The sequence below is a fragment of the Emys orbicularis genome, chromosome 22 (assembly GCF_028017835.1).
Source record: "Emys orbicularis isolate rEmyOrb1 chromosome 22, rEmyOrb1.hap1, whole genome shotgun sequence".
In the NCBI taxonomy this organism is placed as follows: domain Eukaryota; kingdom Metazoa; phylum Chordata; order Testudines; family Emydidae; genus Emys; species Emys orbicularis.
In genome coordinates this window covers 17786062-17804687 of record NC_088704.1, presented here as the reverse complement: position 1 = coordinate 17804687, position 18626 = coordinate 17786062, and the positions used below count along the sequence as shown (strand labels likewise).

The following is an 18626-nucleotide window of genomic DNA, read 5'->3' as shown; positions in this document are numbered from 1 at the left end:
GAGGGCCTGAGCTTATTGACTGCTTGTGCTCAGCCCCTGCTCCAGAGGACCTGAGCTAAATTGACTATTTGTGCTCCGCCCTGCCTCCAAGGGCCAGAGCTTATAGACTGTGTGTGCTCAGCCCCTGCTGAAAAGGGCCTGAGCTTATTGACTGCTTGTGCTCCGCCCCTGCTCCAGAGGGCCTGAGCTAAATTGACTATCTGTGCTCCGCCCTGCCTCCAAGGGCCAGAGCTTATTGACTGTGTGTGCTCAGCCCCTGCTACCGAGGGCCTGAGCTAGATTGAATGTTTGTGCTCAGCCCTGCATCCAAGGGCCTGAGCTTAGTGACTGCCTGCCTGCCCAGCCCCTGTTCCAGAGGGCCTGGGTTCTTGACTGTGGTTTCCTCAGCCCCCTGGACCAGAGGGGCTGAGTCCTGAGCTAACGGACTATTTAATTCGTGCAGTAGGGAGTCGGTGTGGCTCCCCTCCTGTCCTGAAGGGTCGAGCCCCGGCGCAAACCCTTTTACAGGCAGTCAGGAAGGAGTGTGGGTGTTTGATGGGGCAGTTAGGGGTGAAGGGAAGTTAGGGGCGGCGGGTCCGGGGACGGTCAGGGAGAAGGGGTGGTTGGATGGGGCAGGGGTCCTGGGGGGCAGTCAGGAAGGAGAGGGGGGGTTGGATGGGGCAGCAGGGAGCAGTTAGGGGCGGGGTGTCCAGGGGTGGTCAGAGGACAGGGAGCAGGGGGGTGGATGGGGCAGAGGTCCAGGGGGGCCATCAGGGAAAAGGGTGGTTGGATGAGGCAGGAGTCCCGGGGGGCCATCAGGGGGTGAGAAGCAGGGGGGGTTGGATGGGGGCGGGGGCCGGGCCACGCCTGCCTGTTTGGGGAGGCACAGCCCTCCCCTAACCAGCCCTCCATACAATTTCTGAACCCCGATGCGGCCCTCAGGCCAAAAAGTTTGCCCACCCCTGGTTTAGAGGCATGGAAAAAAGAGGAAGAGTTGTTGAAAAGATTGAGACTGTTTAGTTTAGAGAGGAGACAAATAGGAGGGTATGATAGAGGTATATAAAATAATAAATGGTATGTTAGGGAAGTCAGGTGCTTGAGTTTATTCTTGTGTGTTATACAAGAGCCTGGGGACATTCAATGAAAGAGAAAGACAACACATCTAAAACTGATCAAAGGAAACTTCTATACAGCACACACCTAGGCCCACTGGGAGGTTTCTTTCCCTTACTGATGTTTACATGAAACATAAAATGTCTTGATTCCTTTTCAGCTGGCTGAAACCCTGAAGGCACAATTTCTGTCTTTTTGATTTGCATAAACTGATGGACAGAATTTATCCTCCAGCTTCTGGTCCCTACAATGAGGCAATAGTAAAACTGATGTGATTCTTTATCATGATACTCAAGTATTTTGATTATTAATTGCATCATTTTTGACTATTTTCCACTTGCTTAAACTGCAGGCTGTAGTTTGGTAACCAGCGACAAACTGCCATTTGGGCTGTTAGCTCAGTTCGGAATTGAAACAAGGGTGGAGAGGATCAGAAACGGTACATAAAATTCCTCCTGAGGAGATTGTCCCGTAATGATTATCATTATGTGAATGGAACTTTTGGAAGAATGCTAGTAATCAGAAAGAGAGTTTAAAATGAGAGGGTTGAATGCCTAAATATCTAATCTAACACTTTCTATCTATTCAGTTCACTGCCACTTTACCTCTTATACAGACAACAGTTTTCAGTACTTGTATTCAGCTGTTCCTCTCCTTGACTCTTTAAATGTAAAAAGAGAAAAACCTGAATTATCTAGAGTAAGTGAGAAATGGCCAAACCACACACTTCCTTGTTGTGCAATATATTGGAATTACACACGTGTTCAAAACTGTGCAGGCACATTTTCTTCATGCTTTTGAAAAATTGGGCCTATAGTCTTTTTCTTTTAAATGATAGCTTCTTCAGCTTTTCCTAAAAGGGCCAAATTCTACTTTCTGTATCGTTTTCTCTTCTTACTGTCTAGTCTAGAGAATACATTGAGCCTGATTTTCAAGAGGCCTCAGATTAGCCTTTAATTTTGAATGCATAACCATTTGTCTGTCTACATGCTGCATTTGCACATACAAATCAACTGGTTATATACCCAGCTATCCAATCAGTGCCTGCTAATTAAAATATGAAAATTGAGTTTTCTGGAACAGATTTAAGGCACAAATTTGTAAACTCAAAATTGGGGTTCTGTTCTGAAAATTTGGTGGAATACAAGCATGTACAAAAAAATCTGTGAAATATGGTTTATCATCAATAAATTACCATTTTTATTGGCTTCAATTATTAGATGCCAAAAGATGAAACAGATCCAAAGCCACTAGGTGCAAGTAAAATGGAAAGAAAGATTTTCACTGAAAACTTGGAGAAACTTCGAAGTGGAATTATTCGCAAACAAGTTCTGTCCGGTCATGAATTTAAGGGGTGTCCTTTTTATAGCAAACCAAGTTTTATTCACTTCAAGGTTGGTGCACATTTTGCATTGTGGCTTTGTGTATTTACTGTATGTACAAACCAGTGTCTCAGTCAAAAGCACATTGCAATCAAAGGCAAGACTCCCATCGACTTAAATGGGCTTTCAGACTTTAAGGAATTAAAACAGTCAGAAAGGTCAGCACATAATCTGAAGCTGCCTGAGGAGATACAATTATGTGGTTCTTGTTAGGCTATGTTCCATGCTAATCAATTAAAAATAAATTCCTTAACGTAATAACTGTTTCAAGAGTATGTGGCATAAATACAATATTAATGTAATAAAAAGCTGCTTAAAGAAAGTCTTGTATCCCACTGTCAAATATAATTTAATTATGAACAGGAACAAAAGCTTTCTAGTATTCAACACAATGTCACATTCTCCTCCCCTGTCCCCCCAGCCTCCACCATGCGCTGTCACCTCTTACAGAGCCAGTTTCTGGGCCATTGTGAAATGTTCCCCAAATAGGCACACTTTAATGACTATTTCGTAGCATCAAATATGAACTCAACTTTTCGGCCAGCCACATCCCTATTCATGGTCAGTGCGCCAAAGTTTATTCCTTCAAGGGACATGGGTAAGCCACATGGTGTGTATATAACTGATATACAGACCATACTTCCCAAGCTGTCTGCCCTGGAATACCTCCTAGTATGGAGTACTGGGCTCTCATTGGGTGTAGAGGAATGGCAGAATTGGGGTGGAAATATCCTCCCTTATGCAGCCTTTCATAGAATCATAGAATATCCGGGTTGGAAGGGACCTCAGGAGGTCATCTAGTCCAACCCCCTGCTCAAAGCAGGACCAATCCCCAGACAGATTTTTGCCCCAGATCCCTAAATGGCCACCTCAAGGATTGAACACTCAACCCTGGGTTTAGCAGGTCAATGCTCAAACCACTGAGCTATCCCTCCCCCACGCTCCTGTGGCTTTTCATATACATGGGAGGAAACACATAGTAGGGTAGGGCTGGTTCTAGTCCTAGCTCTTCTTCATATTTCCTGTGTGATCTTTGGCAAATTACTTCACTTCCTTAATGCTACAGTTTCTTTATCTGCAAAAGGAAGATAATACTTCTTCACAGATACCATATATGCTGGCTTCTTGCTTCAGGGTGTTAACTCCTTAGCAAACTTTTCTAGCTCTTAGGTATTTTTATGCTTGAGGGCAGGTAGAGCATGTTCCAAGCCCCCTATTGTCCCCTGGTATTATAGCTATTTTATTTTGCCAGTTCATTGCAATGCTTCCTTTCTCAGTTTTTTTGAGAACTAAATATGTTTTACTTAAAGATTCTGATATCCCTTATGAAGCTTTGAACTGGTGGCTTTTCAGCAGTGAATTTCTGAAATTTCAGAAAGCGTTTTGCCGTATTGGACAGTACCATTTCCCCATTTAAAAACATGCTAGAAAAGTAAAGTGGCTGTATCGAAGCAGACACACAACTCTCTGAAAGTATCAAACTGAAGTCAAGGTTCAGGCAAGATGTGAGAAGTCTTTTTAAATCTTAAAGTGCATTATCAACAAGACTGAAAACTCTGCCTTTATGTGCCCTGTCCTTTGGCAAACACTCCAGTGATCATTTCATATTTCTTTTCAAATGGAAGTAAACAAAGGATGACAGCCTCATAAACAGATGAGGGCCAGAGAAAGAAATCTTACCTTTTCCTGTTGTGGCTGAAGTTTCATACACAATTTTAGTAATAAATTATAAGCTCATTCCAAAAATATGGTTGGAGTGAAGTTCCTATTACTTCAGAAAGGTTCACATGGCCCAATTTTCACCCAGTAGCTTCCACTGGTGGGTATGCAGCCCATTTGAAAATCCAGTCACTTCACATGCCTAAATGCAGCTGAGCTTTAAAAAAAATCTTATTCTAATTGTGGGAGCTGAGCACTTTAAAAAAATCTGACCATTAGATTACATGTGAGATTTAAAAGTATCCCCATGTTTAAAATGACCAGCAGATCAGCTGTTAACTCTTTTGTAGTTTCCCCTATTCCATTGTTACCTCTCTTTTTACTTGCAGAATAATTCCTATTTCCTTTACTGTGACTGCAGGCACACTGACTGACTGGGAGCCCCCTTCTTAGGCGTCCCAGATGAATCAGTGAATTACTACTATGCTATCTGCACCTATGATGATGTATAATAGATGGTATTCATATTTGTAAACAATTTGCAAATAGTGTTAATCTACTGTTGGGTAATTATTTAGCTTTCCTTGTTAATAATATGTAATTCATTGATGACAATGCGCCTATAAAATACAATTCTAAAAGGCAGTAAATAATACCTAACACTTGCATAGCATTTATAATTTTCACAATTCCATTTGAAGTCAGTGGGAACTGTAGCTACACGATCCCACCTTTAGAACTGGGACCCTTAGACCTGGTGTGTACTGGGGAAGGGTATGCACTGGGAAAATTTCCTCTAAATCCTAACCAGTTTTTAAAAACTAGCTGGAGCCATAGTGTAGACTATAGTTTAATGACTGATTTCAAAATGGCCTTGGAGTTTCTGGTTCTCAGTCCTGTGCTCAGAGTACTAGACCCTGAATCAAACATTAATGTAATAATATTCTTATATGCATTCACTGCAGGCTACAAATAAAATGGCTTGGAAACTTCAAGTTATACACACAGCTGGCTAACGCTACCACATGATCCTATTACTAGTTCCCACCTCCTCCTTGCTGTTTGTTGCCCAGATGTGTCTCTTGTCTTAAATTGGATTGTTTGGGGCAGAAAAGCGTCCTAAATGTTTTTGTACAGCACTTAGCATAAAGGGCCATGATCCTCATAGGGACCTTCGGATGCTACTGCAGTACACGTTAAAAAAAAAAAATCATTATCACATGTGAAAATGCTACCAGCTCCATGGAGGTGTGATTTAATCTGTGTGCTATTTCTAGGATTTTGATGTTGGTAAAACCTACAAAAAGAAGATAATTTTGATAAATGCATCCTACAGTGTTAACTTCTGCAAGCTGGTGGGAGTCAGTGAGCATCTCAAGGATTTCATCAATATTCAGTAAGTAAAGAGGCTCAAAATCCAAGAGGATGATTTATTGCACCCTTAAAATCAGAACAATCTGATAAAGTTACAATCAGGAAGCTCTTGTATTTATTGCATTTATATTTTATTCTCAGTAGAGTCAGTTCTGTTAAATAGAGCTGTAAAAAATTACCTTCCAAAACAAATCTCATCTCCCTTTGCTATTCCTTCTTCCTTTTCCCATCTCTCATTTATGTCATGTACAGTATGAAAGCATAGCATCAAGGTCATTAGATCTCTTACCTCTACCCTTGTGCTTTAAAATGTGCTAATGGGATTTTGTTTACTACCATCCGCTCCAAAACGTAAATTGCAGCAGACATAACATCACTGCTGAGACTTGGGAAAAAAAATTAGGCATCTAAATCCAAATGTAAGCACTTAAACGAGGCCTGGTTTGCAATAGTTCTGAGAAACATTCATTTAGGTGCCTGGACACAGAATTAGGAGCCTCACTTCAGGCATCTTTTTTTAAAATCTTGGCCTGTGCTCTTTGGCAAGGTGACCTGTCAGTTGTTGACCCTTTTCACAGAAATGTGTTGAATAAAATCACTGTACCCAAGCTGTTCAAAATACCAGGACCCCACTGACAGTGGTACCTTTGGTCATTTATTCCGATCCTGCAGAGGCCTCATGCATTCTACTTTATGAAATGAGGCTCAAAGAGCTTGGCTTGTTTAGCCTAAACAAAAGAAGGCTGAAGGGAGATATGATTGCGCTCTATAAATACATCAGAGTGATAAATACCAGGGAGAGAGATGGGTTATTTAAGTTTAGCACCAAGGTGGATATAAGAACAAATGGATATAAACTGGCCATCAAACAATTTAGGCTCGAAATTAGGCGAAGGTTTCTAACCATCAGAGGAATGAAGTTCTGGAACAGCCTTCCAAGGGGAGCAGTTGGGGCAAGAAAACTAACTGGCTTTAAGACTGAGCTTGATAAGTTTATGGAGGGACACCATCCCTGCCCATCCTGGCTAATAGCCATTGATGGACCTAGCCTCCATGAATTTATCGTGTTCTTTTTTGAACCCTGTTATAGTCTTGGCCTTCACAACATCCTCTGGCAAGGAGTTCCACAGGTTGACTGTGCATTGTGTGAAAAAATACTTCCTTTTGTTTGTTTTAAACCCGCTGCCTATTAATTTCGTTTGGTGATCCCTAGTTCTTATGTTATGAGAAGGCATAAATAACACTTCCTTATTTACTTTCTCTACACCAGTCATGATTTTATAGAGCTCTATCATATCCCCCCTTAGTCATCTCTTTTTCAAGCTGAAAAGTCCCAGTTTTATTAATCTCTCCTTATATGGCAGCCGTTTCATACCCCTAATCATTTTTGTTGCTCTTTTCTGAACCTTTTCCAATTCCAATATATCTTTTTTGAGATGGGGCGACCACATCTGCACGCAGTATTCAAGATGTGGGCGTACCATGGATTTATATAGAGGCAATATGATATTTTCTGTCTTATCCCTTTCTTAATAATTCCCAACATTTTGTTCGCTATTTTGACTGCCGCTGCACATTGAGTGGATGTTTTCAGAGAACTATCCACAATGACTCCAAGATCTTTCTTGAGTGGGAACAGCTAATTTAGACCCCATCATTTTATATGTATAGTTTTCCAATGTGCATTGTTTTGCATTTATCAACATTGAATTTCATCTGCCATTTTGTTGCCCAGTCACCCAGTTTTGTGAGATCCTTTTGTAAGCTCTTCAGAGTCTGCCTGGGACTTAACTATCTTGAGTAGTTTTGTATCATCTGCAAATTTTGCCACCTCACTGTTTACCCCTTTTTCCAAATCATTTATGAATATGTTAAATAGGACTGGGCTCAGTACAAGCCCCTGGGGGACACCACTATTTACATCTCTCCGTTCTGAAAACTGACTATTTATTCCTACCCTTTGTTTCCTAATTCCTACCCTTTGTTTCTGATAATTACATGAAGGTCTTTAGACAAGATAGAATTTAATTTCACATAGTTCCTTCCATATTCTAGCTGTTTGAAAATCCCAGCCTTAACTCATTTCTTTTTAAAGACACCTAAGGAAGTTAGATGCCCACTTTCCACTCACACATTGGTGACAAGACAATTTGTTATAAATTAACTGCACAGAAAAGCACTGGAGTGTATAGACATGCACCAGAATTTTCAAAAGGGCTCAGCAGCCACAACTGAGACCAGATTTTAAGATCCCAATTAGGCACCTAAATAACTGGTCAGATTTTCAAAGGAGCCTGGCGTCCAGCAAACTGAGCACTTTGGAGAATCTATTTACTTAAGTGCCTACAGGGGAGTTGATTTTTGTTCTGAAAATCTGGTTCCAGTTGTGGGTGCTGAGCATTTGAGAATCTGGCCGATGTAGGATAACTGATTCCTGCTCCAAATATCTTGCAATCTAAATAAACAGACAAAAGAGTGAGGAGGGATGGGGCATGAGAATTATCTGACTTTTTCTTTTATCTAAAATCATTAATATTCCATGCCAGTGTGAAGGGAAAAATTACTTGGTCTTGCAAAATGAGGATTAAGAGAATATTAGTAAATCTAACATGCCCATCTCTGTAGTATCTAAGTGATAGTGAACAAGGGGCTGATCCAAAGCTCACTGAAGTCAATGGAAAGACTCCTATTCACTTCAGTGGGCTTTGGTTCAAGCCCTGAATGAATACTTCTATTGTTTTTTACTTAGGGTACGTGGCGGGTAGTGATCGATCTATCGGGGATCGATTTATCGCGTCTAGCGTAGATGCGATAAAATCAATCCCCGATTGCTCTGCCGTCGACTCCGGAACTCCACCGTGGCGAGAGGCGGAAGCGCAGTCGACGGGGGAGCGGCAGCAGTCGACTCGCCGCTGTCCTCACGGCTAGGTAAATCGACCTAAGATAAGCCTACTTCAGCTACACTATTCGCGTAGCTGAAGTTGTGTATCTTAGGTCGATCCCCCTCCCCTAGTGTAGACCTAGCCTTAATGTATCAGGCACTTTGAAAAAGGCAAAGAACCACCCTGGTAATTAGAGAAAAGGGACCTGAGTTTCTGTCTGGGCCACTAAAAGGGATTTTACATTAACCTAGAAATTGTTTTGCCTATCAGCTGCCCTCCACTGTAGTATGGGTCAGGTTAACTTCCTGATTATTGGTAGTTCATATGAAGGCTAAGATGAAAAGAGCTGATTAAATAAAGGAATAGAAATCTTTATGACAAAGATCATTTAAATGGAAATTTCTAGGGATGTCTACATCAATTCTTTAACATACTATTGACAATAGATTATGTAGCAAAATATTTTGTCCCGTTGGGACAGATTCCAATAAATGACTATATTGATAAATTATGAATCAGCAAATGAGAGCATCCCTGGTCTGTTTCTTTTTAAGCATTCTGCATGGGCTAATCTTAGGGTATGTCTACACTACAAGAGTAGTTCGATTTTACTTAAATCGAATATGTGGAATCGATATTACAAAGTCGAACGTGTGTGTCCACACTAAGGACAGTAATTCGACTTTGTGAGTCCACACTAATGGGGCAAGCGTCGACATTGGAAGCGGTGCCCTGTGGGCAGCTATCCCACAGTTCCCGCATTCCCCGCTGCCCATTGGAATTCTGGGTCGAGCCCCCAATGCCTTCTGGGGAAAAAAATGTGTCGAGGGTGGTTTTGGGTAACTGTCGTCATCCAACCGTCACCACCGCCCTCCCTCCCTGAAAGCGCCGGCGGGAAATCAGTTCACGCACTTTTCTGGTCAGTGACAGCCCGAACGCCACAGCACTGTGAGCATGGAGCCCGCTGCGACCATCACTGCAGTTATGGCCGTTGTCAACACCTCGCAGCTTATCATCCACCTTTCCCAGAGGTAGATGCTGAGAAATCGGGCGAGGAGGCTACGGCAGCGCGGTGAGGACCTGAAGTCTGAGAGTGGCACAAACCTGTCACAAAGCACGGGACCCCACGCCGAGGACATCATGGTGGCAATGGGTCATGTTGATGTTGTGGAACGGCGATTCTGGGCCCGGGAAACAAGCATGGACTGGTGGGACCACATAGTGCTGCAGGTTTGGGATGAATCACAGTGGCTGCGAAACTTTCGCATGCGTAAGGGAACTTTCCTTGAACTTTGTGAGTTGCTGTCCCCTGCCCTGAAGCGCAAGGACACCCGGATGCGAGCAGCCCTGACTGTCCAGAAGCGAGTGGCCATAGCCCTCTGGAAGCTTGCAACGCCGGACAGCTACCGGTCAGTCGCGAACCACTTTGGCGTGGGCAAATCTACCGTGGGGGTTGTTGTGATGCAAGTAGCCAACGCAATCGTTGAGCTACTGCTCTCAAAGGTAGTGACCCTGGGAAACGTGGAGGTCATCATAGATGGCTTCGCCGCGATGGGATTCCCAAACTGCGGTAGGGCTATAGATGGAACTCACATCCCTATCCTGGGACCGGACCACCAGGCCAGCCAGTACATTAACCGAAAGGGCTACTTTTCAATGGTGCTGCAAGCACTGGTGGACCATAGGGGACATTTTACAAACATCAACGTCGGATGGCCGGGCAAGGTTCATGACGCTCGTGTTTTCAGGAACTCAGGTCTGTTTAGACGGCTGCAGGAAGGTATTTACTTCCCGGACCACAAAATAACTCTTGGGGATGTGGAGATGCCTATAGTCATCCTCGGGGACCCAGCCTACCCGCTAATGCCCTGGCTCATGAAGCCCTATACAGGCGCCCTGGACACTGAAAAAGAACTCTTCAACTACCGGCTGAGCAAGTGCAGAATGGTGGTGGAGTGTGCTTTTGGACGTCTCAAGGGGAGATGGAGAACCTTACTGACTCGCTCTGATCTCAGCGAAACCAATATCCCCATTGTTATTGCAGCTTGCTGTGTGCGCCACAATCTCTGTGAGAGCAAGGGGGAGACCTTTATGGCGGGGTGGGAGGTTGAGGCAAATAGCCTGGCTGCTGATTACGCCCAGCCAGACAGCCGGGCGATTAGAAGAGCCCAGCGGGACGCACTGTGCATCCGGGAGGCTTTGAAAGCTAGGTTCCTGAGTGAGCAGGGTAACCTGTGACTTAAGTTTGTTTACAGAGAAGCTGAACCTGCCCCCGTTTCTTTACCCAGTAAATGTTCACTATCCTCTCCAGTTACATACCCCGTTCACCCCGTTCCCCCCCTTCCAACACACGTTTAAAAATACAATCACTTGAAATTTGTTAATGAACACCGTTTTCTTTATTACTGTTTTCGCGGGAAAGTGTTGAACCTGGGACGCAGACTGTGGTGGGGAGCGGGTGTAGTGTAGTGATGCAAAGGACGCTTCTAAACTCCAGGAATGACAGGCTCCGCACTGGTGGACTAGTTGTTTCAACGGAGCCTGCCACCCCTCCTGTTCGGGACTTTGTGTGTGGGGGCTATGTGACTTTGTGGCAGGGGGAGGACGGTTACAGATCCCCTGCTGTGTGGCTCTGTGATCCAGGATAAGGACCGCTGCATAAGATCTCTAACCGCCCTCCCCCGCCACAAAGTCACATAGCCCCCCCCCCACAGAACATGAAAACCACCTCCCAGACTGACCAGGGTAACTAGTGAATGCAATGTGTGTGTGCCCTGCTGCTGAACCTGCCCCCGCGTCTGTACCCTGGTAAAGGTGACTGTCCTGTCCAATTACCAACCCCCTTCCCCCCTCTTCAAACAGACTCTCCTCTAAAAGAACATGATGGAAACAGTAATTAACAGAAACGTATTTTTTATTAGCAACTACACATGAAACTGGGGGATGAAACTGGGACGGGGGCTTGGGTGAGGCGGGAAGGAAAGGACTTATCAAATTTTGGGGAATGAGAGCCTTCTGGTACTTGAGCAGTCTGCAGGGGTGGAGTGAGAGTTTTCACGGACTCTGCCGCCCCTCCTCCTTGGGACTTTGGGTGAGGGGGGTATGGGACTTTGTGGCGGGGGAGGGCGGTTAGAGATAGACTGCAGTGGGGCTCTGTCCTCCTGCCTCCGGTCCTGCAGAACATCCACAAGGCGCCGGAGCGTGTCCGTTTGCTCCCTCATTAGTCCAAGCAGCGTTTGAGTTGCCTGCTGGTCTTCCTGCCGCCACCTCTCCTCCCGTTCCATGTGTGATCGGTGCATTTGGGACAAGTTCTCCCTCCACTGGGTCTGCTGGGCTGCCTGGGCTCGGGAGCAGCCCATAAGTTCCGAGAACATGTCCTCCCGTGTCCTCTTCTTCCTACGCCTAATCTGCGCTAGCCTCTGGGACTGTGATGCCAGGGTATTTCGGGAGACAGTCGCAGCTGTGGGATGGGAAAAAGGGAGTGAATTCCTCAGAAAGATAAATTTTTGGTTCAACAAAGAACATAGTCTTTCTCTGTGAACAAGACCATGCACAGCACCTATCACATGCGCACTCAGGACAAGGTCAAATTTTCGGCCTTCGCATTCAGTGCCTGGGGTCTTGCAGTGCAGATCAGACAAGCGGGACAGGACAGCGGAATTTGGGTAACAGGCTGACATGGTAAGCCGTAGACTTGTGGCTGCTTAAAACTTTAATAATAGCACTGGCCTCCTTTCACGTTCAAAGCAATGCCAGTCCCTGCTGCCAGCAATCCGGCAAGCATGAACTCTGCCCCGTCCCACCCCCTCGTGGCTGTCCCAGGGAAAGATCCCTGTATGCTGCTCCTCTCCCGCCTCCACCGCGTGGCTCTAAACCGCCGGTTACAGTTCTGTAAAGGAACAGGCAAGCAGTCCCAATACTAACATTCCCCTACCTAATTCAAAGCAGGTCACCATGAGCGACATCACTCTGATGAGGATTTCAGAGACGGAGAAAGAACGGATGCTTCGGGAAAGCCTGCAAAGACCAGGGCCGTATGCCGCCATGCTCTGCAAGGCTATGATCCCCGAGTACTTGCTTGTCTCCTGGCGCGGAAATGTTTCCTACCACGGAGGACCCAATAAGGCCGCTCTCCCCAGGAACCTGATGCAAAGGCTTTCCAATTACCTCCAGGAGAGCTTTGTGGAGATGTCCCAGGAGGATTTCTGCTCTATCCCCGGACATATAGACCGGATTTTACTGTAGCTGCACTGGCAGGGACTAAACAGTAGAGCGCCTAGGGCAAAACAATCATGCTAAACCGGACATTGTTAGATTTTTTTTCAGTAGTTGCACTGCCAAGGACTGAAACGTGAAGCGCCTAGGGCAAAGTAATCATGAAAAACCCATTGTTAATATTGTTAATATTCCTGTTCTGTTAAAAATAAATGTTTACATGTTTAAAACACTTACTGACTGATCCTTCCCCTGATTCTGTATCCGGGTTAACGCCTGGGGACGGTTGGTAGGGGATCTCTGTAAGGGTGATAAAGAGATCCTGGCTGTCGGGGAAATCAGTGTTGTAAGCGCTGTCGACTGCCTCGTCCTCCTCATCTCCTTCCTCATCTTCCCCGTCCGCTAACATGTCCGAGGAACCGGCCGTCGACAATATCCCATCCTCCGAGTCCACGGTCAGTGGTGGGGTAGTGGTGGCGGCTGCACCTAGGATGGAATGCAGTGCCTCGTAGAAACGGGATGTCTGGGGCTGGGATCCGGAGCGTCCGTTTGCCTCTTTGGTCTTCTGGTAGCCTTGTCTCAGCTCCTTGATTTTCACGCGGCACTGCGTTGCATCCCGGCTGTATCCTCTCTCTGCCATGGCTTTAGAGATCTTCTCGTAGATCTTTGCATTCCGTCTTTTCAATCGCAGCTCGGAAAGCACGGACTCATCGCCCCACATAGCGATCAGATCCAAGACTTCCCGATCAGTCCATGCTGGGGCCCTCTTTCTATTTTGGGATTGCACGGCCATCTCTGCTGGAGAGCTCTGCATCATTGCCAGTGCTGCTGAGCTCGCCACGATGTCCAAACAGGAAATGAGATTCAAACTGCCCAGACAGGAAAAGGAATTCAAATTTTCCCGGGGCTTTTCCTGTGTGGCTGGTCAGAGCATCCGAGCTCGGACTGCTGTCCAGAGCGTCAACAGAGTGGTGCACTGTGGGATAGCTCCCGGAGCTATTACCGTCGATTTCCATCCACACCTAGCCTAATTCGACATGGCCATGTCGAATTTAGCGCTACTCCCCTCGTTGGGGAGGAGTACAGAAGTCGAATTTAAGAGACCTCTATGTCGAACTAAATAGCTTCGTGGTGTGGACGGGTGCAGAGTTAATTCGATGCAACGGTGCTAAATTCGACAAACTCCTAGTGTAGACCAGGCCTTAGATTGAGATGTTCTGAACCCACAAAAATATCAATTATTCCCCCAAGAATTCACTGTAACTTTAATTTTAAAAAAATACCAAGGAAATATCACATTTATTTGGAACTCTGTTAAACCAAACAAAAGACCAATTATGATCAGGCTTAAAAGTGAAAAAAGCCAGCATTGTGTGTGTAAATGCTATTTATTAACACATGAAACAGCTTGAACCAAACTTGCTTGCTCTGCATGTAATTGAAATTAAAAGTTGCCAATTCTTCAGGCTAACCTGAGGAAATAGTTTCTGACATTGATGTTTCTGTTGTACCCCAGTGAAGTGACACAATATATTGCACACTGAAATGAACAAGTCATGTTACTACAATAACTGATTTCATACTCGAGAGATTCTATTTTACAGCTCACTGCCCTCTGCCACTTTGTAGTGATAGGATGTGCTTTGAATTTCTAGCCACCTCAATAAGATAAGTCATGGTGCTTAACAAGATCTGGATGACCTTGTAAACTGGAGTAATAGGATGAAATTTAATAGTGAAAAGTGCCAGGTCATGTATTTAGGGATTATTTTTTGGGATTATTGTTATAATCTGGGGACTCATCAGTTGGAAGTAACAGGAGGAGGAGAAGGAACTCGGAGTATTGGTTGATCACAGGATGACTATGAGCCGCCAATGTGATATGGAGGTGAAAAAAGCTAATGTGATCTTGGGATGCATCAGGCGAGGTATTTCCAGTAGAGATAAGGAGGTTTTAGTACCATTATACAAGGCACTGGTGAGACGTCATCTGGAATACTGTGTGTAGCTCTGGTCTCCCATGTTTAAGAAGGATGAATTCAAACTGGAACAGGTACAGAGATGGACTACTAGGATGATCCGAGGAATGGAAAACCTGTCTTATGAAAGGAGACTCAAAGAGCTTGGCTTGTTTAGCCTAACCAAAAAAAGGCTGAGGGGAGATACAATTGCTCTCTATAAATATATCAGAGGGATAAATACCAGGGAGGGAGAGGAATTATTTAAACTCAGTACCAATGTGGACACAAGAACAAATGGATATAAACTGGCCATCAGGAAATTTAGACTTGAAATTAGATGAAGGTTTCTAACCATCAGAGGAGTGAAGTTCTGGAACAGCCTTCCAAGGGGAGCAGTGGGGGCAAAAGACATATCTGGCTTCAAGACTAAGCTTGATAAGTTTATGGAGGGGATGGTATGATGGGATAGCCTAATTTTGGCAATTAATTGATCTTTGATTATTAGCGCTAAATATGCCCAGTGGCCTGTGATGGGATATTAGATGGGGTGGGATCTGAGTTACTACAGAGAATTCTTTCCTGGGTGTCTGGCTGGTGAGTCTTGCCCACATGCTCAGGGTTTAGCTGACGGCCATATTTGGGGTCGGGAAGGAATTTTCCTCCAGGGCAGATTGGCAGAGGTCTTGGAGTTTTTTTGCCTTCCTCTGCAGTGTGGGGCACGGGTCACTTGCTGGAGGATTCTCTGCACTTTGAAGTCTTTAAACCATGATTTGAGGACTTCAATAGCTCAGACATAGATTAGGGGTTTATTACAGGAGTGGGTGGGTGAGATTCTGTGGCCTGCGTTGTGCAGGAGGTCAGACTAGACCAGGGGTAGGCAACCTATGGCACGTGTGCCAAAGGCGCCATACGAGCTGATTTTCAGTGGCACTCACACTGCCTGGGTCCTGGCCACCAGCCTGGGGGTCTCTGCACTTTAATTTAATTTTAAATGAAGTTTCTTAAATATTATAAAAACCTTATTTACTTTACATACAACAATAGTTTAGTTATATATTATAGACTTATAGAAAGAGATCTTCTAAAAATGTTAAAATGTATTACTGGCACACGAAACCTTAAATTAGAATGAATAAACGAAGACATGACACACCACTTCTGAATTTTGCCGACCTCTGGACTAGACGATTATGATGGTCCCTTCTGACCTTAAAGTCTAAACCAACCCCCACCCTTTCAGTCCCTACAACAGTGTATTGGAATATGAACAAGATACAGTTACTGACTGAGCACAACCTCCTTGAGAGCTACAAGTTCTGAATTCAATCGGCTGTAGAAGCTCTTGTTAAATTTTACCTCTTGCTTTCAAATATCCTTCTCAGTGCAGCCTTTCATGGCCCTTTGCAGTTTTAATTTAACACATTTTGAATTAGAAATAGGACATTTGACTCTATTGACTAGTTTAAGCTATTACAGTATCTTGAATATGGTCACATTCATTGTTAAAGGGGAAGAGGTTGGATGCTGAACAATTTAGTCACAGACACACAGAGAAAGAGATGCAAATCTGACCCCAGTTCAAGAAAGCACATGCTTAATTTTAAACATGCTTAAGTGCTTTTCTGAATAGGCATCTAACTTTACACCAGTTTTGGAGTCCACTGTACATTGATCTAAAATTTGAACCAATGATTTTAACTATTAAGACTTCTTAGTTAAAATTAAATGAATACACTTTTTTATGGATTAGGAAAGCCATTTTCTTACACATCTTTGGATGCTTGTGAGGATTGGTTAATTTTGTCTTCATTTAGCATGTTCATTGAATTGCATATTTAATTCGACATCCCTGATATGTGATTGAAATATAAATTACAACTTGCTAAAAATCCTAAATCTTACCTTGGTATAATAGGTTTGTCAAAGTACCTTCCAATTATAAATTAAGCTTCAGGTACTGTGAGCAAAGTACATTAATGCAGTTTTTGTGAAACTGCATGGAAAAATATGTCTGAATTAATTTAGGTTTCAAAAACTAAATTATACTCTTTCCCCTTACATTTACCAAGTAGCTAGCTGGAAATTTTATCTATATATCTTTTTTCCAATAAGACTGTATAAGATAGTATGCTAATTGCTTGTACAGCACATATCAGATTTGTATATATAAGGCTGTGTAATGCTTTACCTCATCTCAAGTAGAAAGCCATACATTGACAATTTATTACTCCAACCAATTTTTGCCAAGCATTCGGAAATTACAAATCAAAGCTGTCTTAATATCTGACTTACCTACCTTCCCTTAAGAGAGTCACACATGTGGATTTTCTTGCACCCTTAGAATTTTTTCATAAGGCAGGTAGTTATATACTTTGTGTTTTAAAAGTAATACTAGTGATAGAGAGTATTTCCACCAAAGAACAACTATGTTCTCATGCTAATGAACATACTGCACTGCACATGGGAGTCATCAGTCAATGAGCAAGTTCAAAACAAACCCGTTTATAACTAGAATATGTGTTCCAATTATATGCGTTGTATGCATGCACACATGGCCCATGGCAGCATGGAGTGTCTCCCTCACTGCTACTTCTAGCTATTGCCAGGTCAAACTGCCTCAGACAGTTGCTGCTCCCTCATGTGCAGATCTGAGGGCCAGTGGATCCAAGGAGTTCACAGACCCCTGACCCACCACTGAGAGTCCTCACCCCTCTACACGTTCCCACAGAGTAGGCTGCCCAGGAGCTCAGCACACAAAGGGTAGCTCTGGAGTCATCCTTGACTTGATCCTGCACCAACCAAGTTAATGGGAGTTTTTTCATTGACTCAAATAGAAGCAGACAAACCCCCATGCAGGGGCGGCTCTAGCTTTTTTGCTGCCCCAAACACAGCAGTCATGCCGCCAAAGGCAGCCTGACTGCTGCCCTCAGAGCGAACGGCAGGCCACCCCCCTGCGGCTTGCCGCCCCAGGCACGCACTTGGTGCGCTGGTGCCTGGAGCCGCCGCTGCCCCCATGTAGCCACCTGTATGGGAAAGGGCTGTAGAACTCAATATGGATGTAACCAACATGGTTCCTTAGATATTACTCTAAAAGCCTCTAGAATGTAACAGTCTTAAAGAGAGACATTCTGTAGAATTCTATAGCAGGGATAGAATTCTCTATTAAGTTCTATAGGACCATTCAGACCCCCAGTTTGAAAGGATCTCAATTTCTATCCTGTAGGAATTTTCCATAAAGGACGCCATAGCCGTCCACACTACTCTCCCCCCATCACATACACACAGGAACTGCAATAATGCAGACGTGTTTAGGGGTGCAAGGAGATACAGTGTGAATGAATGTACGTAATATGGTGAAGTAGTACATGCATCTGACGAAGTGGGTATTCACCCACGAAAGCTTATGCTCCAATACGTCTGTTAGTCTATAAGGTACCACAGGACTCTTTGTCGCTAGTAAACATTGGAGATGTTCAGACCTTGATGTTGATTACTCTCCAATGAAAGCTCATCATCTTTGCCATTTCCAGGCTGCACTGGCTGAATTTAGGCTACCTTTGTGGTTGAGAGTCCTTGCTTAGAGTGAAGATTAGTCCAGCAAACTTTCTCCAGACTGTAAGCATGTTTCAACCCCAGAACCTTGAATGGTGTTCCCTTTTTCCAAATGCGATTGGAGGAGGATTTTTGTAAAATGCTCCTTTAATAAGATTAGTTTTTCTTATGATTTAAGGTGTGTTTCTAACAGCTCCAAGATAGTCCAGTTTGCCTGGGAATTCCCCTGGCTAATAATATGCAGTTATTTCATTTGCTTAGTTTCCATCTTCTCTGCCATGCAGCCAGAACAGACCCTCAGCTGTGACTCACTAGCAGTACTTAGAACGCAGCACCTAGATTTCTTGTCTCACAAATCCTGTTTCAGTCACAATTGAAAAGAAGTTTAATGGTCTCACTGAAGTCCCTGGTGGACTTTTTGTTCACATCACAAAGACCGTAAAATATGGCACAATTTGAAACGACTGGCAGCTTCTACTCAGAGGATAAGATATAAATGTTGCTGTTTG

General features: G+C 44.1%; 1 protein-coding gene across 1 annotated transcript in view; it reads left to right on the top strand.

The window, feature by feature from the left end:
- CFAP74 (cilia and flagella associated protein 74) overlaps positions 1-18626 on the top strand; it is a 102945-nt gene that overhangs the window by 34857 nt on the left and 49462 nt on the right. The window contains exons 12-13 of the mRNA XM_065421394.1: positions 2313-2486; positions 5411-5529. Of these exons, the coding sequence (XP_065277466.1) occupies positions 2313-2486; positions 5411-5529 (293 nt within the window). The remainder of the gene's footprint in view (positions 1-2312; positions 2487-5410; positions 5530-18626) is intronic.